Source organism: Leptonychotes weddellii, chromosome 16 (assembly GCF_054177405.1).
Source record: "Leptonychotes weddellii isolate Sample4059 chromosome 16, ASM5417740v2, whole genome shotgun sequence".
Classification (NCBI taxonomy): domain Eukaryota; kingdom Metazoa; phylum Chordata; class Mammalia; order Carnivora; family Phocidae; genus Leptonychotes; species Leptonychotes weddellii.
This window is the reverse complement of record NC_138384.1, coordinates 11,550,845-11,575,143: the sequence shown is the minus strand read 5'-3', so window position 1 is coordinate 11,575,143 and position 24,299 is coordinate 11,550,845. Positions and strand designations below refer to the sequence as shown.

Genomic DNA, 24,299 nt, shown 5'->3' with positions numbered 1-24,299 from the left:
AAGAAGAATACCTTTTTTTAACCCCCTGCCACAGCATGAACAGCAGGAGTATATGCATAGCAGCATGATGACAAACATCAACTGCATTCATTTTATTGTTGGGTACTGCTGGCTGCAGGCTATAAAGATTTCTGCAGAATGGGAAACCTGTTCTTTACTTGCAACCTGGTTTTAAGAGCTGTTTGTGCATCATATGGAATAAAACTACTGCATGAGATTCAAATACTTTATTATAGCATTTTACAGCTTCCTAAATCTTGGGTGCAACTTCAGAGTTCATTTTGTCCATGATTACATCCTCCAACCACAACATTTGTTTTTTATTTCAACATAATTAATGAATTTTTAATAATGATCAAGTAGCCAATGTGGCTAATGAGTCAATACACAAATAGGATGAAAGTATAGAGACAAAGTATGTGTCACTTTATCCTGAGTGTTTCTCTCTCTTGTTTTTTATTTGACCATTAAATGGAATTAATCAGTGACCTAATGTACAGGCCCATACATGCTTAGTCACAGTCATCACAAAGCTGGGTCTAGGTATCTACATCATGGATGAGGCAGAGCCGAGGTCTCAATTCCAATATTAGTTTTAACAAAGTTGCTATGTTCTGTTTATCACAATTTTAGTTAAGATGTTAAAACCATCCAAAAGTCATTTCAAGGAATGTTCCCAATGCTACACTGCCAAATAAAATACAATCTGAATCAATACCCCAAATAAGATAACCTACATTGGGTCTCCCGATCTTATGTGTTTGCAGGCTGTCTGTATTACAGATTCACAAGCTTCATTCAGGGCTCTATCAATGCGGTAATCTGCACCAGGGTCAGTCTCCTGAATCAGTGTTTGCAGCTGGATTTAAAAAAAATTAAGAAAGGAGAAAGTCACTTATACATCAGGGAAGAGCAATGTCATCTCTTCAAATAATTACTCAGTCTGGTACATCACAGTGGACTTTTAACAAGGTACTACAATTGTCACTGGCCAAGCTCAAGAGCTCCTGCCAAATACTTTCCAAATGGTTTCTCTGTCTTGAGTGCAAGTTCTTCTGTTTTAGCCATGGTGGGGGATTGCTTGCCTACCTGTCTGGACCATTCCTGGACATTTGCAAAGCAAAAGGTCTTTACAATATAAAGGCTGCCTTTTCCTTCATGTCTGCCTGACTGTTAATCAGATTGCTAAATCTGACACGGCCAAGTCAGAATTGAGTGGAGAAGGGTAAATAGAAGACATTTCCAGTTAGAAACCTATTTGGGGGGCACCTGGGTGGCTCAGTCGTTAAGCGTCTACCTTCGGCTCAGGTCATGATCCCGGGGTCCTGGGATCGAGCCCCCGCATCAGGCTCCCTGCTCAGCGGGAAGCCTGCTTCTCCCTCTCCCACTCCCCCTGCTTGTGTTCCCTCTCTCGCTGTGTCTCTGTCAGATAAATAAATAAAATATTAAAAAAAAAAAAAAAGAAAGAAACCTATTTGGGTCATTAAGAATCTAGAATTTGAATTTTGATGCCAATACATTGGCATTAAAACAAGCATGCTCCAAGTTATTAAAAACAGAAGAGAGATTTCATTTAACTTGAAAGAAATATCAATTACAAAAACCAAGAATACAATACTTATAACTCCCATTTTTCCTCAATTATCTTTTATACAACCAAGAGGTAAACCACAGCTTGCTCGTTATATATATCCAGAAAAATACTTGTCATCATGCAGTTGAAAATGAGGGTATTTTCTTTAACATTTATTTCTGCTTGATCCATCCTCTGTCCATGGAACAAAGTCAAAGCATGAGAAGACGTGCCTCTTTTCTCCTGTCTTTGAGGAGAAAGCAGCTGGGGCACAGAAGAAAAAGCTCTAAATTAAGGATCAGAAGACCTGAGTTCTATTAATAGTTCTGGCTCTGCCAGATATTAGCTCTGAGAACATGGGCATGATTAACCTCTAGCTGCAGTTTCTTGAAATGAATAGGATTACAAGAAAGAGTAATATACAGGAGAAGGTTGTATAAATAGCAAAGCATTCTATGTATTAAAAGATCATTATTAGTACAGATGGATAGCAGATGGTGTTTTGGGGTGGGAATCTTAAATATCAGAAAGCAAATTTGGAAACTATAATCTTTCTGGTTTGGGTTCCCTTTTTTCCAAGTTAAAGAACTGGAGCCCTCTTTTTGTGTCACAGATTTAGCCTCTGGAGGAGAGCCTTCTCTGATCCTCATACACGTGACCTACAATCCCACAGGGGCTCATATGAAAGCAATGACCCCATCACACATTGATCAGAGCACACACATCAAAAGGAAATGAAAAAAGAAAATCCCAATTCTGTCTATCCGAACATCAACAATCAAGATGAGAGAAACAGAAAAGATTTCCAATATTCTGGGATGGAAGTTATTTATACCAATTCTTGATGGCAATTTGGAGAAGCTACAAAATGCTGTGGTTAGTTGATAGATCACTACCAGTTTTAGTAATGACGCTTGCTGACAAAGACCAAAATATTTACACCTTCTTCTGAGGGAAGTTATAAGTATCATGGGAATCTGGAACTCTCTGCAAGAAGTGTATTTGTTAAATATCTACAAGTGACAGGCAAACTTTGAGAATTCACAATGAATGCACCAGACTGCAGCTCCTAAAAGGAGACAATGAATGCCCTACAGACTCCTGTGGGCTAACAGCTCAAGGGATCATTGCCGCTCTGGAATCCAGGGACAGCAGTGTAGGAAATAAACACTAAGAACATGAATTGCCACATGATTGTATATTCATTCCAGCCCCTGACTGCTCAGGAAAAACCTGGGGAAATGCTTCTGACAAACAATCAGTCTAGAGAATACACTGCACAGTCATCTTTGGTCAGAGAGAGACTGGGCCCAGAGGCGCTCAGTCATAACTGAAAAGAATTTAATAAGTTCATGATTACGGTACAACTGGAAAAGTATGTACTCATTAAGATAAAAATTATCCACATGTTTCACAGTTTACTATTTGTTGAGAGATCACGGAGTCAAAGCATCACCAAGCAGAGAATGGGGAAAATCAGAGGCCAACCACAGACAGGCATGGAAGCTTACTCTATCAAGGAAGCAAACTTTGAAAAAGAAAGAAAGAAACCTACTCAAAATAAATTATTTCAAAACATTCTTCCACTTGATTGAGGATGGATAATGTAGTGGAAGAAGACTAAGGAAAATATTCTCCATTTGGATCATTTACTCCTTCAATATTTGTGAGCAAAGACTAAAAAAAATAAAGTGTTTCTTTCCCAGTTGGCTAAACTTAATTAATGTGGGCAAAACCACGTACTTCATTATTTGAGACTAATCTCTAGGTTTAGAACCCACTTTTCTTCTAGGCACAAAGGATGAGATGGGTGGTCCTTATTTATCTTTCAAGTTGACTCACTAGTTCTTTTTAACAAGCTAAATTTTTAAAAGCCCTGGAGGTAGATGCCATCAAATAGTTAAACCAATTTCTCCTCTTTTTTCTCTACACCTTGGTAAAAGTGTAGCCTCAGTAAAAAGACAGTTTTATTCATGACCACCTCCCTCTCCTTTACATGCTGCATTAAAGGATGAGATGCAAATATGGCTGTCTTGATTCATTCTTGGTCTGAGGCCCATACATATTGTCACAGAGGTTTCCTAGGGTAATCACCAGCAAGGACTGCTCCTGAGGAGCTACACTGTGCCAACTAAAGCCACAGCAGATTCCAGAAGCCTTCCTTCTAGCTGGGTTTGGGATTTTGGAGAAGAGCCTACTTATTTCTCCACTTCCTCCACCACAGGATGTAAAATTTACTGTCTACTCTGGGTCAGGGTGAGTAACAGGAGCTAAGATGAAATTTTACTCCATATCAAAATTCAATGGGAATTTTGTTTCAGACTGTAAAATTGTGATTTTCTGAAATACTCAATTTTTAACAAAAATGCCAACAAAATAAAAGACCAACTGAATTGTGGTTTTCTAAACTTTCACTGAGAAAAGAGCCTCAACTTCCTAATTTAGGATACAAAACCAAATGATATCTTTTGTGCATTCTAAGGGATGTATGGAGTACACTTTACAGGGTACCAATGTTGCATTTGGTACTGAGAATTGTTCAAGGACTCTTATTCAGTAAAAAGCAATAAATATGGACAATGGTAATGAAACAGATGCGCTGCATCTATAGTATTTTGTTAACTGTATATTATGTCCCTGATCTGTAGTTATTCAAACTGTTCATGAACCCTGGAGCAAGAATAACTTTATCTTTAAAAAAAAAGAAAAAAGAAAAAAAATAACTTTATCTTCCCAAGAAGTACACTAATTTTTTCCAAATATCTTTATAGAACTGATGGTAGAGTTTGGGGACAGAGAAAGAAAGGCCCTTCCATGCACAGTTGCCCTACTGTAACAAGACAGATGGTGTGATTTTGAAAATGACATGCTCTCTTGATCCTTCAGACCAGGAATTCATGGTATGCTGCACATCAGTAATAAAAAGAAACTCTTAGAAAATTTCAATTCGTTACAGCTCTCTTTCAGCCTCAACTCAATCAAATCTATAGAGATAGGCAAATCCTCTTTTGGTAGAGGACGTTTTCTGTTTTACCATGACCTGGTTCACCTTGGTTCTGAGTTTAGAAATTCCATCTAGCAAGTTATCTTTCCTTTAAAAACTCTAGCAGACAATGCATTTGATCTATTTCTTTAAGTACAAAGCTCCATTTATTGTTTATGAATTCAAACTTCTGCCCTGTAATAAATTCCACGTTCTTACTAAGATATGCTTGAACAATATTCTGTGTCTGGTTCTTAGTACCCAATGTTCATGTGATGTCACAAATGATCCAGATGATAAAGGAAGCTGGGACAGTGTCAGGAAGAGGCTCCTCAGCTGATAGCATGTAACATTCAAAATGGCAGTAGAAAATTTTTCCTTACCGCCTGCTGGCAGTTCATTCCGAGGTTCCCTTTTTCCCCACGAACTACTTTCATTAGACAATGCAGAGTTCGCCCTTTTCGATGTAATCCAGAACAGTGGTGTTCAATCTCCCCCCGACAGCTCAGGATGATCTCAGGGCTCAAAGAAAAGTCTTCCATCAACATGCGCCGGTAATCTAACATCTCCCCCTGGCACTCACTGCTTACTTGGCGCCCTAAGTTAGGATTTAAGTCACAACATTATGGACGGTGAGCATTACAATCAGATATCACCACATATAAAAGTACACGTTTTCCTCTAGAATATAATATACCAGTCATGCTATTATCTAGACTGAAAAGCTTAGAATACAGAAAGAGCTTTAAGAGTTTAAGACTTCAGAGACTAGGGTTTATCTGGACAGTGTTCTGCATTATATAGATTTTATACTACTAAACCAATAATGCAAATGCTGTGCCAATGGAAGTCTTATCAATAAGATAATTATGGGGTAACAATGAAAGCCAAGAACAATCCCTACTGGCCTACAGAGTTAAAGCCTGTGAAAAAGACCACATTTCAAATATTCACGATAGCCTCCCTAGCCTCCTTCCTTGAGCTAAAAATGCCAACTGGGAAAACCCAATAAATTTTTTTTTTAAAGATTTTATTTATTTATTTGACAGAGAGAGACACAGCGAGAGAGGGAACACAACCAGGGGGAACGGGAGAGGGATAAGAAGGCTTCCCGCGGAGCAGGGAGCCTGATGCGGGGCTCGGTCCCAGGACCCCAGGATCATGACCTGAGCCGAAGGCAGACGCTCAACAAATGAGCCACCCAGGTGCCCCAAGAAATTTTTTTTAAAAACAGCTTTACTGAGGTGTAATTAACATAAAATAGACTATATTTTTAAAGCATACAACTGGGGAAGTTTGACATATGTGTACGTTGTTGAAACCATCACCACAATCAAGATAGTGAAGATTTCCATTAACTCCAAGAGTTTCTCATGGTCCTTGAGAATCTCTCCCTCCCTTTCCACCCCAGACCCCTCCCACATCAACCTATGATCTGCTTTCTGTGACTACAGATTAGTTTACCAGTTTCCACTTTTTAGAAGTTGATATAAACAGTCATACAGTATGCACTTTTTTGGTCTAACTTCTTTCACCCAGTGTAACTATTTTTAAATTCATCCATGTATCAACAATTCATTCCTTTTTATTGTCAAGTAATATGATTCCATTATGTGGATATACTACAATGTGCTTATCCCTTCAACTGTTGATGGACATTTGGGTCATTTCCAGTTTTGGGCTATTACAAATAAAGCTGTTATGAACATTCATGTATAAGAGTTTATATGCATATATGCTTTCATATCTCTTAGGTAAATATGGCTGGGTCATATGGTAGATGTATATTTAACTTTCAAGAAACTGGCAAACTATTTTCCAAAATGGTTGTACTATTTTAACTTCCCATCAGCAGTGTTCAATAGTCCAGTTCTTCCATATCCTTATCAACACTTAATACGGTCAGTCTTTTTAACATTAGCAATCTGTGTAACTTTTCTAAATTATCTGCACATAGCCTTTGGCCGTGTATTTACAGTCTTTCTCTTCTTGTTAATTTGCAGTTTAAGAACATTAACTCTTTTTTTTAAATACCCAAATTAGATGATATTATGTATACCATTTTACAATATTCTTTTACAAGTCAATAATCTCTACTTTTCCATTTTTGGACAATTTTATCTAATATCCAGACCATAATCAACATTCTCCAATTGTCTCCAAAATGTCCTTTGTTTGGTATTCAAGACCATGCACTGTCCCTGGGTGCTATTCCATTGCTTTCAAGCTTAGGAGTTTTTCCCACTATCCAGATATGAAAAAAAAAAATTCATCAAAATTTCAGTTTTATTTAATGATTGATTTTTTTCCACTTAACTTTTTAATCACTAGCCAATTGTCTCTGGGCATTTCATTTTTACAACTTATAGCCAATATTAAGAAAGACAACCCTGATCTTCTATACAGCCGATCTTGGTTCTTTTGTCAGGGGTTGACTTTTGGACTCAAAAGTTTCTATTTAGTTTCCTAATATCATCAGTATTATTAAGAATAACAGTACCTATCACTTATTTAATGCTAAGTGCTATTCCAAATAACCTCATTCAATCCTCATAAGAATTCCTCACTATAAATATTATTTTTGTTTTATAGATAAGAAAAATGAGTTTGGGGAGAGATTAAGAAATGTAAACAATGGCCACCCAGCCAGTTAATTTGATGATACAGCCATTAATTTAAAGCCCTATCTCTCTGACCCAAAGCTCATACATTAAATCATTATGCTACCCTGACTCTGCTAAAAATGTTGACTATGCATTTTAAAAAATTAAAATGAGTGGATTTGAGAAATATACCTTACTTAAAAAAAAAAAAAATGCGGCACCTGAGTGGCTCAGTCAGTTAAGTGTGTGCCTCCGGCTCAGGTTATGATCCCGGAGTCCCAGGATCAAGCCCCACCTTGGGTTTCCTGCTCAGCAGGGAGTCTGCTTCTCCCTCTGCTTCTCCCCCTGCTCCTCCTCTCTCTCACGCGCTCACTCTCTCTCTCTCAAATAAAGAAATAAAAAAAAAAAACAAAACTGGAGATTGTTGAGCTAAGAGAAAGAGCCTTTAACAAGGCTTTGGGACACCAAGCCTTCAGTTCCTGGAATTATGCTTAAAGAAAGGTTCCCAAGTTGCAAGGCCCAGGTGCGCTCAAAAGAGCAAATGCAGGAGGAAAAGAACATCTATAGGTACAAGAGGCTTTAGAATATACATCCGAAAAGGACTGAAAAGGGTAAAAAGAAAGGAACTCTTACCTCTATGCACAGCTGACTCCAGACACATGAGAAGGTAGGAGAGCCTGGCTTCCCGGGACCGCGGAAGGTTTTCCACATTACACCGGTATTTCTTCAGGTCACTCTTACAGGATTTCGCCAACGAGTAACTGACTTTGTAATCCTGGGCAATCAGCTTTTGGCGGGTCGTCAGTGCTTCTCGACACTGAATAAGGAGTGCAACAACAGAGTTGTAAGACTACTCAGGTGGTTCTGCTGTTCACAGGGGCCTCTAAGACCAGCAGAGGCTCGTGGCCAAGTATATGTCAACAACTCCAGCCGTCACCAAAATGCCTACCTTGAAATTCATTTAGACTCGAACACAGTATGTGTTCGTGTGCTGGTGCTGTGTTAGTTTGTGCGAAACTAGTGTGGGAAGAGGTAAGGCTGAAGGGCTGGCAAAGGCCTGGGGTCCTACCCTGAGCTGCTGACGGCTGCTGCAATAGCAGAGCTGCCGTCCTACGCACACGAGTCCTTGGTGGGCTCCGTTACAGCGGCCTGACCAAGTTCTCCTCCACAATGTCCCTCAAGCCAGGTTCAGCTAACATAACACCCTGTGTTATGCTGTGTTAAGCCTACAGGATTATTCAGTAGTAAATGACAGAAGCAACTGAAATGAAACATTTCTTCAGCTGCACAGGAAAGTAAATGGCAGGAGAGCACAACCGAGAGTAATTTTCTTTTTAAAAGTCATAAAAGATGCTTGCATTCATCCAGGGACAGAGGACTAATAGTACTGAGAATGCTTAATGAGACAGCTGCTGAAAAATTAAATAGGTCATTACCTGCAAAGCACACTGGTTTGGTTGGCCTAAGCTTCCTGAGTATGCAGGGCTGGCTTCAGTGTGACTATGATACACAATTCTCCAATTTTACTCCCCAAATTGATTCCCAATTGGCTTCCCAATGTCTAGATATCACAAAGCTTCATTTTCTTGGCTTAAGCAAAATATGCTTTGGTTCTCTAACTAAAAGCTAAGTGTCCTGCCTCTGAAAAGGGTAAGCTTTATCAGTCATTTATATTCTGATATGAATTTATAAGAATATTGTTTGAGAGGATTTAAAAAAACTTTAAAGAAATGAATAAAATATTGGTTTGTTTCAAAGTAATACTTACCTTCTCACTCATGGATTCTTCAAACTTATGGTTAAAGAGGCATTTATACACTCTGCCTTCCCCAGCTTGCGTCTGTAAGATGGAACATACACATGATGATGAGGATGATGACAATTAGCTAAGTAGTTATGCTGGGCACTATCCACAATTTTACACAGAACTTTCTTTAAATTATTATAAATGTGAGCACCTTTGAACAAATGGCTCAGCCATTTATAACATTTAGTAGCCTTTGGAAGAAAACAGTGATCGCAGGAAAGATGAAAAAAATTTTCCCATGATGCTTGGCTACTGTCATTTGTTCCCAGATACATTGTTACTCAGGGAACCAAGAGAAGTGTCTGTGAGTCTTTTCTTACGACTTTATGTTGGAGTCAACAAAACTCATAATCAGTGGCTCTGATGGTTAAAGCTGCTAATTCAAAACAGCAGAGGGTGGGAGTATACACAAGTTACTCTCAGTTCTTTGTTGTAAGGATGGAGATAATTCTATTTAAAGTGTTAGCAAGTCTTCTGTAAGGTCTGCAGATAGTAATCAAGGATTTAGTTTTAAAAGTTAGCCACCTGCTGTTTTATTCATCTTAGCCAAAAACATATAACATGTAATATGGCAGTTTTAGACATGGAATAGGTGTGATTAGGATTCCCTGGTAAAACAGGATTCCTGTATATAAATAACATAGACTTCCAAGAACTAAAATTGAAAAGTGAGATAAAGTAGAAAAAATAATGTGTGGAGACTGTCAGAAGCCAACTGTTAACTAGATGTTAAATCATCAAGGCTGAACATCTAACATCATTCTCTGTTTTCCTGGGAACAACTCCGCCTTCCATTTCACTGCCTTATCTACATGGGAGAGTGTGCTGGTTTATTTTATTTCGGACTAGAGTATTAGAAAATACTTTAAAGGAGAAGAACAGCTTCTGAGCTGACTTACGTTTTCACAAAAACGCTCCCGATCATCTCGGCAAGCAAAATATAAATGCCGGTCTAGATGAAAGTCATCTGAGGACAGCTCAGCCACCCGCAGAATGGCTTTCTTGCAGAGTTCAGAGACTTGAATCTTGGGATCTCTCTCTTCTGCTTCCTTCACCAGGCCCTTTTCCAAACATGATACCACCTCACCTTGTGAATGTGCATCCTAAAATAGCAAGGGTACTAATATTGTAAAACTCTCACCACAATGAGTTTTAAATAAACATCATTTGCTTAAAAAAAAATAAAAACAAGCAAAAAAACCCCCCCTCAATTCAATATATAGTTGGCTTACTGACATTCTGCTGAGAAATTAGGTGGGAACCAACCACACTGTGGAAGTTACAGAAAATGTCCTCAACAATCTTCTGTTAGAACAGAATACTTGCATGCTACAAATGGAAAGAGAGATCCTGGGAGATTTAAATATAGTTTAGTTAGCACTAGAAAGAGAAACCTGAATTCTTTGTTTAAATGTCAGAAAAATTTTAAGAATTTACATCAGCCCAATACTCTGATCATGGTTCGTATCAATACTGAATTAACACTGCAGAAATCTGTTTATTGACCTCAAAGGGTGAGAGGTATTTCCCCAATAATAACGCTTTTATTCATGTTAAAAAAAACAACCCCAAATCCACTGAGAAAAGACATTACAGAGACCCTCTTTCTTCATTTTTCTACTCCATACTGTCCACAAAAACCCCAATATGTACAATTTGTATTGTAATACTCACTTTGATGTTTTGGATTTATCTTAATACGATTTAATGAGATTACCACCCTTTATACAAACTGAGTTTGAGAGCTTTCCTAAAACCATCCAATTATCTTTAATTGTACATTGTATCATCCCCGTAGCAACCACAAGCATTCATTCATTCAAAATATGAGAAATTTCCCCTAAATATTTCTATTCAAGAGTCCCAATGTGCTATACCCAGAAGACATGCTTCAAAAACTTGAGAGGTATAACTATAAATACAGCAAACCAAAGCAGCAGAAGTACACGCTATCTCTTATTTACACACACACACACACAATCTTGTTATAGTAAAATACGGTGTCTATGAAATCATCTGTATGTAATAAAAAGATTCCTGAAACCAGGAAGGGAAACATCTGATTTTTTTTTTTTTTTTTAAGATTTTATTTATTTGTCAGAGAGCGAGCGAGCAAGCACAAGCAGGGAGAGCGGCAGGCAGAGGGAGAAGCAGGCTCTCCGCTGAGCAAGGAGCCCGATGCGGGGCTCGATCCCAGGACCCTGGGATCATGACCTGAGCTGAAGGCAGACGCTTAACCGGCTGAGCCACACAGGAGTCCCGGGAAACATCTACCTTAAGCAAAATTTCAACAATAACAAAAATTGTATACAGTTTTTTCCCTAAACTTTGTTGTAATGCAGTTTGTTTAATAGCACATTCATTTCTAAGTATTTCCATGAAAACGTCCATGTTCTCTCCTATGATACCTGTGGAGAGGAGATAAAAGCTGTGGCATCTCTTGTGCAGAAGAGTAAACACAGGCCTAGAGGAGTTTATCAACTCGTCTTGGGTTGCAGAGAGTAAGGTGCCCAGCTAACAGTCCATCATTTATTTTTCTAGATCTTGGGGTTCTAGGACACTCCTAAAATTTGTATGTGGGTGTTATTTATTCTCCTGAGAAGGGTTCACAGCTTTCATTAAATTTTCAAAATTTTGCTGACCCAAAAAAGGTTAGGAAGAACACTCTCCTAGCAGATTCTCATACCTCCTCTTCTCTATCTGTACCTGAACCTTGAACACTAGTTGTATGATTCTAAATGCATAAAAACCTGAGAGGACCATAAAGGTTTTTTGGAGGGCAATTCTGAGTAACATAAACAAACTCTGGGACGCCTGGGTGGCTCCCTCAGTTAAGCGGCTGCCTTTGGCTCAGGTCATGATGCCAGGGTCCTGGGATCGAGCCCCGCATCGGGATCCTTGCTCAGAGGGAGCCTGCTTCTCCCTCTGCCTGCTCTGCCTGCCGCTTCCCCCTGCTTGTGCTCTCTGACAAATAAATAAAATCTTAAAAAAAAAAAAAAAAGATACATAGACTCTGAGAGACAAGTGACAAAAAGATAAGGACAGAGAGAAGAGTCGACACAAACCTTAGAATTCCAGAATAAGGCTTATTTTTTCTTCCTAATTTAATGAGTGACACTCAAGTTTGTCTGACTATGGCCCACTTAGGCGAGGCCTACCCATTTCCATTTCCCAAAGGAAAAACAAACCTATGATAACAAACATTTCAATAGAAACATATCAGACACTTACTATTTACAGTATACAAGAGATTATTATAAACATGATCCTAGTTTATAAAACAACATCCTATACCAAAGTTTAGTAGCCCATGATAACTTATTTAGATGGCTGTTAGCAATAATATAAAAGGGGTTGAAAATAATAATCTGATAGTCAATTCTTGATTTAGATTTAGCCTTTAGTCCTGGAATCACAGGGTAAAGAAATGATTTCCATGTAATGAGTCTAAGTGTTTCCCTGTATACTTAGGGTCTTTAACTGTTTTAATTGTACCACCAGTAAGATTATCTACTTAGGGCTATTATATTTCTTAACGGTTCCATTTGCTTCTTCTTGGATTTAAATAAAGGCAGCATCATCGTGGCTTGAGATCCCCTCAGGAATCTGAGATTTAATTATAATTACAGCAATTGTAGCATCACATATTGGTGCTGGGCCATATCATCATCTCCATTAGATGTTTTCATTCATCCTAACTTTAGATAATTTTTTCAAATAACTGTATTTGAGGTAATCTTCTCAGTTTCCTCAAGTCTGAGCATTTTCAGTTCAGCCCATTTTAGTTATATAACTGAAATGTATACAAATATTTGACAAAGAACACTGTATGCTAATTACTGAATAAGAATGAAATCAAGGGAGGTAAACCACACACTAGCATACCATCTACAGGAAAATAAAATTACTTAGGGTTAAAAAAGGGTAAGTTAGGGGCGCCTGGGTGGCTCAGTCGGTTAAGCGGCTGCCTTCGGCTCAGGTCATGATCCCAGAGTCCTGGGATCGAGCCCCACGTCGGGCTCCCTGCTCAGTGGAGAGCCTGCTTCTCCCTCTCCCACTGCCTGCCTCTCTGCCTACTTGTGCTCCCTCTCTCTCTCTGTCAAATAAATAAAATCTTAAAAAAAAAAAAAAAAGGGTAAGTTATTAATACATAGGCTTGACACAGGAATAACAAATGATCCTGTAAATGAACTTAAAATGGATTTCTACCGTGGCGAGATAAATGTCGTCTTAAAACTACTAACAGTCCTGATCAGTTTTTAGCAATTTGATAGGCAGTATCTTTTCTTCCCCATAAACCTTGTCCTTTTTTCTTTTTAAGAACAGAGAAAAATGACACTACTCTCAAAAAGGAAGAACTCAGTTTTCATCTCTGCTATAAACCACTCTCTAATTCGATGTTTTTTGTGTCTTCTGTGATCTTCCTCACTACACAGAGAAAAAGACTGACCAAATTATTCAAAGTAGGTGGTTAAAAGCAGGGAATGGTAAAATTATATTAACTACCAAGTGAAAAGTCTAAAAGTAGTAATAATGTGGCACACATCCACAATTAAGTTCCTGTATTGGATCGCACACTGTACTTTTTCTTCAGATGATGTAAATTATTTACACTTTTACGTTTGAAGATCTGTCCTTCCATTTTAACTATATTTATTTAGAAAAATTTTTATTAGGGGCGCCTGGGTGGCTCAGTCGGTTAAGCGGCCTTCGACTCAGGTCGTGATCCTGGAGTCCCGGGATCAAGTCCCGCATCGGGCTCCCTGCTCAGCGGGGAGTTTGCTTCTCCCTCTGACCCTCCCCCCTCTCATGTGCTCTCTCTCTCTCAAAAAAATAAAATCTTTAAAAAAAAAAAAAAGAAAAATTTTTATTAATATAGTCTTTGTTCTCAAATTTACATATATTAACATTTTGAAAGAAAATCAGTTTTGACACATGACTCTTCTACATTCATACAGAGGCAGGGTACAAACAAATGAACCATTACCCTGATCCTCTGACCTTTGGAGGAAGTCAGTTCAAAGGCAGTCACAGAGAGAGTCTGCAAGCTTCAGTGGCAGATTTGAAATCGACAAGCCAGAAGCTGATTCATTAATTTTTAGGATAATTTGCATTTCTAAATAACTGGCCCCAGAGAAACGAACTATAGTTAGAAAAGGCAAGAAGGGCTGAGGACATGCCTCCCTCATTTTTAAACTTGGCTGTAGCACCAGAGTGGATTATATAGAAAGGAACATGCTTTTTGAAGAGTGCAAGCATGAATCTATCTTCTTGTACCCAAAATACAGAAAGCCCCAGGATAGGGGCCTGGTATAAACAGAAGTTCACCTAACCGGGAGGTAGAGCAAAAGATAAACATGACAAAAATGTGCATTTTGATGGTCCATAGAAACATTTTTTTTGTTGTTATTTTACAAAGCTGGGCAAACAATCCTCATCGTTTGGTTCTCGGGCTCTAGTGCTACTGTTTTCTGTGATTATTTCAGGCACTAAGACTTAATGACTCAAACATGCAGTTGAAAGCAGGTTTTATACTGACAATTCAGATTGCTAGTGGGAAGCTAACCGCAATTATCTTGGTGTCAACAGGGAAAAACTACTATAAAAAGAGGTGAATTGTAATGGTCTACTCTACAGTGTAGACCACTAATCACAAATACGGAAAAGTGTCATCACTGATTCCTAAAAAAAATGTGTCTGGAACACTTATGTGAAGCTTTTAAAAAGAGCGAGATATGGAATTGGACATGATCTCTAACACCCTAAATAAAGTCAGAAGAGCTTCCTGAATTATTAGGGTAGCTTAAGCTTTTGTGCCATTTTTAGAGTCTGCAGGGAAGGAAGAAATCTGCCTTCTTTATTAAAACTGGCCTTTCTTTAGCTGCCAAAAGCTCTATGCCAAGTTCACAGTGCTCTCAAGACTGACTCAGAGGTGCCCTGTGAAAGGGCCAGAGCCCTGTGCTGGTATGAAGGAAAGGGTATTTGGTGACAGGCAGACAATAACCAGCCCTAAAATCGTCATCTGAACTGGTGTGTGCAGTTCCAGCATTCCAACATCATGCCCCCCACCCTATGTCAGTGACAGAAGCGGGCAAACCATGGGGCAATGAACAAATAAGAGGACAAAGGGACAAAAAGGTTTTATTTCCCATCATATTTCCTAAAGAGCAGATTAATGAGCAGTGGCAACTAATAGCTGATGTCAGACATATGCCTCAGACCACCTCTCCCCCAGCATCTGTTACTTCTCAGGAGTTTATTTCATTTTGCTGAGCCAACAAATTCAGAATAAACCTGGCCAAACCTCCATTGTGAGCTTTTGGACAACAGACACTCACAAGAACAAAAATAAGACCACACATAATTAAGAAAGAAGTCGTCAGCTAGGTAGTTATTTTCCTTCTTGTCTTTACTAAAACTAGTTCTTCCGAGATAAAGATATAGCAACAGATCACATTTATAGAGTACCTTTCTTCTCACAAGCCAGAAGTACCTTCACATATCTTAAACTTTTCTAATATTTAAATATCTTCTTTTATACCAGTGTGTTTACTAAGTAATTTTTTTATAGCAGCAATGAGGTATATGCAGAGAAAGGTTAGACAAGTTAAGGCTCTCCTACTCCAACTACTTTGCCCACAAGACAACAAAATGCTTTGCCAGGGAACGCTATAGGTAACAAGCAACTGGTTTAGTATTTTGAAGATGACACTTCTCTTGGCTGATATTGATTCTTCTGCTTTCCCAGACAGTACTGACACACTACAAACAGATGAAATGTATTCACGGGTCAACTAGCCTTACATCTTGGGGCTGTCTGGACCTCCACTTTAAGGCCATCTCCAGCCCTAAATTTTTCCCATGCCAGTTATACAAAACTTTTCTTTCATCAAGTTCGTAGGACCCCTTTGGTGAAGCCGGTATAAATATAATAGATACCTTTTCTCCAAGCCGAATGCTGCCACATTTCAGAATGTTGATGTCATTTTTGCAGTCATCCATGAAGCCACAGATTAGACGGTAATCACTGAAAATGATGGCCGTCATCTTGGTGATATACTGGTGACACTGGTACTCAGTGATGTTGCCTCGGTGATCCACCAAGCAGGAAACCAAGTAACCTTTCCCAACTGGTTCATCAGCACATTCTTTAATCTGCTCCAAAGAAAGTGGCTGTTTTACACAAGTATTTTATTCTCATATCAAACAACTTTTACAAAAGAGAATGTCTGGTACTTTCTTATTGATTTCCCATCTATATTTAGAAGAAAAAGAGGAACACTTAGAAACACATTTGTTATAAAGAAAATAGTGTCATGCCTACTCAGATTGTTGTGGTGTCTAGGATATATCTGATTAATGTGTTTGGCAACAATTTTTAAAAATTTCAGCTTTACTGAAATATAATTTTAAAAAGCTTTTAACATCTACAGCTTTAGAATGGTTCTACTGAAAAGTCCCTTTATCCACGCAAAGAATGCAATGGACAGTGAGGAGATTAATCTAGGAAATAGTTCTGGAAAACAGGTGCAGAACTGAAGTCTAGTGGCATGTCCCAAGCCAAGCTACACAACAAATTATTATTGTTAGGTAAACCTAATGGCCAAAAGAAGGGAGGCGGGAAGGCATAATATTACTTCTTGACATGACATTAATATGTTCTGAATTAACTGTGGATTTGGACATGTGTTTTTGAACTTAGTAGAATCCCCAGCTTCACCACTGTGGTCTGGAACAGAAACATGTTTAAAACGATGCTCAGTGCAGTGTCTGGCAAGAAGTCTGAGAAGGGGAAGGCCACTGCAAATCTAATTGGTGCTTTAGACACATGTTCTAGTGGATCAAGCACAGAGCTATTCCACATGGTTTGTGTTCCTGCAAAGTGCATCCCAAACCACACGTGCTAATGAAGCAAGCTAGCCAAAAAATGCTGAAATTCAGACATAAAAAAGTAAAATCTACTTACTGGGTTGTAAGCTTGAATTATAAAACAGGGGAGGTTGTTTAGAAAAATCCTACTGCATTTGAAGAAATTAAAAACAAACAAAAATGGTAGTTTTGACAAGAGTAAGGGGCCCAAATGTAAATGTTTACTTTTAATATAAACAAGAAGAAATGTTTTATTGGCTCTTTGAAACCAAGAGTGACCATTTTCTACTATCACACTACCTATCCTAAATACGTACAGAGGGCAAAACAAATATATTCTCCCTTTCCAAAAGGTGCTAGGTGAAGATATACTACACACTCATTATCTTCTAGCCCACTGGGTCTCTTCAAGTCTAACTCTTCTATCAAATTCAAACATGTCAAACACTCAGTTCAAGACAGAAAATGGTGTCTACTTTTCAAGAAAGCAAACTTGAGAATTTAAGCAAATAGTCTCACTCTGGCTTCAAGAGGCAGCAGAGATCTTCTACAATCAAGATGAATGCAACTCTTTCAACTTAACCTTGAGCTTTTTTTTTTTTTTTTTTGAGATGCCCAAAAAGAGGGTCATGAATTTACTTCCAGGAAAAGGCTTTTGTTTTGTTTTTGAGCAAAACAGAGTTAAGTTTCAAAAGTGAAAGGAGGAATAGCTACTTGAAAATTCTCAATTTTTGTAACTCAACCACTGAGAAAACCCCGTATAAGAACACAGAACTAGTGGCAGACGCCTGGGTTTTAAACCTTAGTGAAGTGCAAGTATTCATACAGCTCTTACACTGGGCAATCAAGAGTTTACAAATCTGAAGAAAAACCAGGAGCACATTTTGAATTGGAGCCCCAATAAGAAAATAAATGTATATTTAGCTTTAATCACTTGAGATTTTACTGAAACACAGAGAGGTAGTACCTATTTGTATTTTAGTTTACCACCAATTAGGATAGGGTATAGTGTCTGAATTAAAAGTTTATGCTTTCCTCCAACCATTCTATTGGCTAGAAGCTTAATACAACAGAAGGAAAATTTCTATGATTAACAGCAAAAAACACCATTAAGTCATCAACATGTCCATGAATGGGAGTAAAGTCTGAAGTGGCTGGGGAGCAGATTCATAAGATGCCATTGGAAAAGTGCTGTTGTCACTCTATTTTTGACATGAAGCAGTAGGAAAGCCACCAGTATTTGGCTCAACAACAGAGAGTAAATAAAAGTTTGGTTTGCAGTTTGCAGGTATTCTTGTGATGCTGTTTTTCTCCCTGCAAGTAGGATTGCAAGAGAGAGGACTGGAAGGAGATGTAGAATAAAACATTTTGTTGGCAACTATGTTCTTCCTGATATTTAATTTCCCTGACTCCAGTATAATCTCCCTCTAGGGAGGGGTAAACTCCCATTTTTACTTGAAATCATTTACAAAACCACAACACCCCAAAAGGTTACAAGAGGACCACCATTACATGAACATTATAAGAAAGCCAGTTATACACACACACACACATACATACATACATATCTATATCTATCTGTATCTTGTATAAGCCAGTAAAGAGGGAAATTATTCTGATGAATCTGCATAGACTCTGAGCTAAATTTCCATATGGCAATCAAACTGGTATATACAGTTAACCATAGAGCTGAAGGGAGTATGAGGTGCAGAATATTAAAGCTGAAGCCAATGTTTTCAAAGATATGCTATTCTATTCTGGAGCCCCAAAGTAAATATGAAGAAGGGTCACTGCTTTAAAAGAATAAAACATATCAGATCCAGTACTAGAAGGTCTGAGGAAGAAAACATGTTCTACAAGGTCCCATAATGACGTAAGTGAGGAACAACAGCCGAGGGCTTATCTGGTTGGGATAGTGTCCTCCTTAAGAGCTAAGAACGGGGCGCCTGGGTGGCTCAGTTGGTTAAGCAACTGCCTTCGGCTCAGGTCATGATCCTGGAGTCCCGGGATCGAGTCCCACGTCGGGCTCCCTGCTCAGCAGGGAGTCTGCCTCTCTCTCTGACCCTCCCCCCTCTCATGCTCTCTATCTCATTCTCTCTCTCAAATAAATAAATAAAAAAAAAATCTTTAAAAAAAAAAAAAAGAGCTAAGAACGTTGTCCTGAATTAAGTCATCAGTAGGGTAGTTTGAGGACAGATCTATGTGTTGTAAGATGTAGAATTATTAACTCTGAGGTAGAAAAACAGCAACTGTTCTTTGTGATTTTTATACTTTGGTATGCAGAAATCTCTGGCCTTTTGGAATTTTTTTTTTTTTAAAGATTTTATTTATTTATTTGGGAGAGGGAGACAGAGGTAGCGAGAGAGAGAATGAGCGAGGAGGAGAGGGAGAAGCAGGCTCCCTGCTAGGCAGGGAGCCTGACGTGGGGATTGATCCCAGGATCCCGGGATCATGATCTGAGCTGACAGCAGCCGCTTAACCGAGTGAGTCACCCAGGCGCCTCCTTTTGGAATTTCTATCTCTGATTCTCAAAAATAAAATAAAATAAAAATTTCAAAACCACAATTTTCACTAGTGTTTTTTGTTGTTCACATTGAACCAAGATAATTGAAAATTCTCCCCAATTAACATCCACACGATGCTATACATTATCATTAATTATTTTTGTTTTTATACTCAACATCTATCTATAACAACATACACAATCCTGTCACAAATCTTTTTAATGCAACTCCTATTACTTGAAGCATATGCCTCTGTGGTTCCATTGAACCAACTGCGTAACTCAGAAACATTTATAGACCTCCTGGGGAGACCATTCTGATAAGCTTCAGACATCAGCAGATTGCAAAAAGTATGAGCACGGCATTGATGACAGAAGCAGTTGTGTCCTCTGTTTGGGGACCAACAGAGCCTGATTTCCAATGTGTCTGAATCAACAGCATCCTACGATCAATGTAGGTGAATGTTTACAAAAAAGGAGGCTGGTTACACTCCCCGCTGCCTCGGCCTCTCTCTCAGCCAATACAGATGTGAATTCCAAGAAAAGTAAAGTAACTGAGTCAGTCATTCCTCCCTTAATGACTGGCCTGGTGAACAGATGTAATTTTCTCTTCTAAGCCATTAAATACCCACAAAATTCTTTCACAACCTACCTCTGATATGGTGGATTTGCAAACCTCTCTGGCCACAGATTCAAATTTGGGGTCTGTAGTTAGATTCAGCTTGTAATTCCACAACAACTACGTACAAGAGAAAAATACAAACAAAAACTCCAGTTAGAATACGGAATTTTTCATCAATGGTTCCTGTAATTGATAAAAGTCCATTATACAGAGTCAGATAAAACATATTCAGGTAATGAAAAGAAAAGTAAGATAAAAATGTCATTGTGTTTACAGATAAAAGGAAAAAAAATGAACAGACAAAATAAAACACTACCATTCAGGCATACTTTTTTCTTTTTACACTTAAGGAAAATTTTTTTTTTAACTCAAGAAAAAAATTACAATTAAAATCCCTGGTAAGGTTTTCAGAGAAAACATTAATAAGGTTGTACAAGCTAAATTCTATTAAATCAAAAAGTTTAACCCAGTAGCTCAGATTTGGTGGGTTTAGTTGCAGATTTCACAATCCACAGTGCTTCCACAGTCAGTTTTATGAAGGAGAGATGCCGAGGGCCTAGTCTGCAGGCATATCTATCTTCACTCCTTTAAAACCCTTCTTCTTTGCCTTGACACATACACCATAAGGTCTACTTTACACAATTGTTTTTAACATGTTTTAAACTCCAAACTATCTAAAGCCATTACTATTTACGGATGAGCGCTGAATATTACCGTACCTTTTGCAGCTTTACTTAACAATTTTCAGTGTATGATTCAATTTCTGAAAAGTAGCACAAACGAGCCCTTATACTCAGCTCAGATGGAGAGACAGAGCAGGGACTTTGCATGATGCTGAACATGAAGAGACTGGGGGAGGGAGACGCAGTTCACAAGCCTTTCTGCTATACTCCAAGACAAACAATACAATCACTCACTCACTGATTCACTGAAACATCTGCTTAGCACTTACGATATACCACACACAGTCTGAACTCAAGGTCTTCACAGGCTATTAGAGGAAACAGAAAAACATGTTTGAATATGTACTGTACTAGGAACTGGGGAATAAAACAAAAGGAGAAAGACAAAGACTATATTATCCAGTGGTGGCTCTGGTCAATGGCAAGTAGTGTGAGTATTTGGTTAATGGCAATACAAGGTACCCCTGGACTGTGCTGGGGGGTTTGGTCAAGTAAAGTGTAACATAGAAAGTGCTATCTAAGATGAAACCTGAAAGATTAGCAGTTAGCCACAGTAAAGGGGTAGGGAGAGGACTATTTTAGGTAAATGAAACAGCATGTGTGGAAGCTCACTAAAAGGGAAACGGCATGTTAGAGGAACTGAAAAGTCCAATGGAAGACTGACTCTGAAAACCCTTGTAAGCTATGTCTGAACTTCAACCTGAGAGTAATGGGGAGTCACTGAAGGGAAAATAAGGGAGTGACATGACCAGATCTGCTTTTTAGAAGTAGAACAGAGGCTTATATAATGTGTTTTAGGAACAACACAGAAATAAGCACTTAATTCTGTACAGGAGGAAGCTTTTGTGAATAAATAAAATTGTGTGAAGGATGAGTTGTATTTCTTCTCCTCCTCCCTTAAAAAAAAAAAGCCAGCAAAAAGCTCTAATCCCTCAACTATGATTAATAAGTGAGTTTTTAGAAAAAAGGAGTAAAATCTGTCCACCATCTATAACAAAAGCTCTACAAGGACGGACTTCTGCCTTGTTCAGTACAGTGTATGCCCAGTGCCTACAAGAGTGAGTGATGGAACACATAGGCACCAACAAATATTTGTTAAATAGATGAACAAAAAACAAACTTATACCATGATGAGTGACAAGTTCAACCAACAGGACATATGAGGCCAAACTGAGAATGGGGGTATAGGAGAAGCTTAGTTCTAACTGAAGGAATCTTGGGTCTCCTGGTTCCTCACAAGCAAAGATGAATCCAGTGACTCAAAAGACAAGGTTAGAATTTAGACAAACACATTTTACAACTATCTATGAATTAAGTAGTACTACTTGTGGTCATTACATTTTATATTTTATTTTTTAAAAGATTTTATTTATTTATTTGAGAGAGAGAGAGCATGGCGGGGGGGGGAAGGCAGAGGAAGAGGGAGAAGCAGACTCCCTGCTGAGCAGGGAGCCCAACACAGGGTGGGCTCAATCCCAGGATCTTGGGATCATGACCTGAGCCAAAGGCAGCCGTTTAACCAACTGAGACACCCAGGTGCCCCTAAATTTTATATTTTAAAATTAAAGCAACATTCTTCTTTTAAAAATAAGAACATTCTAGGTGCCTCATTAGCGCAGTAGGTAGCGCATCAGTCTCATAAAATTAAGAACATTCTGTGTGTACAAGATTAAAATATTTCCTCCTTACTGGGTGACTGTAGCTGACTCAGTGCCATTTCTTTCAAAGAAAGAAAGAGAAAGAGAGAAACAAGAAAGGACAAAAAAATTGTCCTTAAGTGAAAAAAGAAAAAAGTATGCCTGAATGGTAGTGTTTTATTTTGTCTGGTAGCTCAAGGATTTAGAGTAAACAGCAACAAATGACAGAAAAATTACAAATCACAGAGTGCTTCCTTAATTTAACTAACACAAACTCAGATATCCTGTGATGGGCTAGAAATTGATTTTCTGTCAAAGCCATTTAGATAATCAATCACTTAGAGCTTCTGAAATGTCTTCAACTTTTAATTTGGAACATCTCCTTTTTTTTTTTTTTTTGAGATATAATTCATATCCTATAAAAGTCACCATTTTAAAGTGTCTAATTCAGTGGTTTTCAGTATATTCACACGATTGTACAAACCATCGCCACTGTCTAATTTGAGGACATGCTCATCGCCCCAAACAGAAACCCCATAGCCATTGTATCACTCCTCATCCTTCCTCCACCCATCCTTTGGCAACCATTAATCTACTTCCTGGTCTTTTATTTTTAATATGACCTAGTTATGCATTATTATTCTTTCAGGAATAGAATTAAAAAGGGAATTAAGCATAGGCTGCCACCAGTACCTTTTCCTCTAGAAAACATAAACACACATTACACCTGATTTTTGAGAGTTGATTACTTGCATCATATTTGATACCTGTCCCCTCCTGAGTGGTTACAATCAACTAAGAAAAATACTGCAATTGGACACTAAGTGCTGTCAGTTAGCAAGATGTAGTCCAGCTTCAATTTTCTTAAACATAAGATGTTCACTTATGAATCCATCCACCTACCCATCTCCCTCTCCTAGACACATACTGAGTAACTACTATAACCTGGAATCAATCCTGCTAGATGACAAATTTAAGGGTGAAGAAAAAAAAAAAGCCACTGTCTCAGCATTCAAGGAGCTCAACCACAGGAGGCAAAAGACGGAAAGAGTCAGACTGGGAAGCAAATAAGCAATGAAAATATAGTGTCATAAATGTGATACAGATGCATACATGTTATGGGAATACAAAGGAAGAACATAGCTTAGTGAATGTGGAGGAGGGATAGGTGGGGGTGGTAGTGGTCAAGTTAGACTGGGCTCAATTCCCAGGAATAAGAAGGATTTGTCAGGTGAACTGAGGGAGATTGGGGTTCTGGGAATACAAAGCTAGAAAGGACAGAAAGAGTAATTATAGCTTCTAGGGACACCCATAGCTCAGGATGGCTGGGTTGAGGTATGAAAGATGGGGCTGGGGGGTTGCAGGCAGGGATCAGATCACATCGAGTATCAGAGCTCACGGTTAAAGAATGTGTATTTTATCTTATAGCTAATGAACAATTTTTTTTTTTTAAAGATTTTATTTATTAGAGAGAGAATGAGAGACAGAGAGCATGAGAAGGAGGAGGGCCAGAGGGAGAAGCAGACTCCCTGCCGAGCAGGGAGCCCGATGCGGGACTTGATCCCGGGACTCCAGGATCATGACTTGAGCCGAAGGCAGTCGCTCAACCAACTGAGCCACCCAGGCGCCCGCTAATGAACAATTTTAACCAGAGAACTCAAAAGGTCAACTTTGGTCATAGTGCAGAGAAGGGCTAGACTAAGGGAGGTTAGCAGACCAGTTAAAGGCACGGTGGGAGAAGATGGGATGTATCTGAAAAAATCAGGATAGTGACAAGTTTTGGGTGTGGAGGGTGAAGGAAAAATCTTCCTTCATAGTCAAGCTCCTTGAAAGTCCCTATAGCTCATTTTATCCACTTACTCTTCCATTCATCTTTAAAAAAAATTTTTTTTAAGATGTGTAAGACTGTTGAATCACAGACCTGTACCTCTGAAACAAATAATACATTATATGTTAAAAAAAAAAAAAAAAGAAGATAGCAGGAGGGGAAGAATGAAGGGGGGAAAATCAGAGGGGGAG

The 24,299-nt window shown here is 38.6% G+C and overlaps 1 protein-coding gene across 1 annotated transcript in view; it reads right to left on the bottom strand.

Annotated features, from left to right (window-relative positions):
* The window catches only part of GLG1 (golgi glycoprotein 1), a 162,052-nt gene that overhangs the window by 27,773 nt on the left and 109,980 nt on the right, over positions 1–24,299 (bottom strand). Inside the window, exons 3-9 of the mRNA XM_081807360.1 lie at positions 19,991–20,077; positions 15,906–16,121; positions 9,866–10,069; positions 8,928–8,999; positions 7,793–7,976; positions 4,940–5,154; positions 738–859 (exon numbers count right to left, since the gene is read on the bottom strand). Coding sequence (XP_081663486.1) covers positions 738–859; positions 4,940–5,154; positions 7,793–7,976; positions 8,928–8,999; positions 9,866–10,069; positions 15,906–16,121; positions 19,991–20,077 — 1,100 coding nt within the window. The remainder of the gene's footprint in view (positions 1–737; positions 860–4,939; positions 5,155–7,792; positions 7,977–8,927; positions 9,000–9,865; positions 10,070–15,905; positions 16,122–19,990; positions 20,078–24,299) is intronic.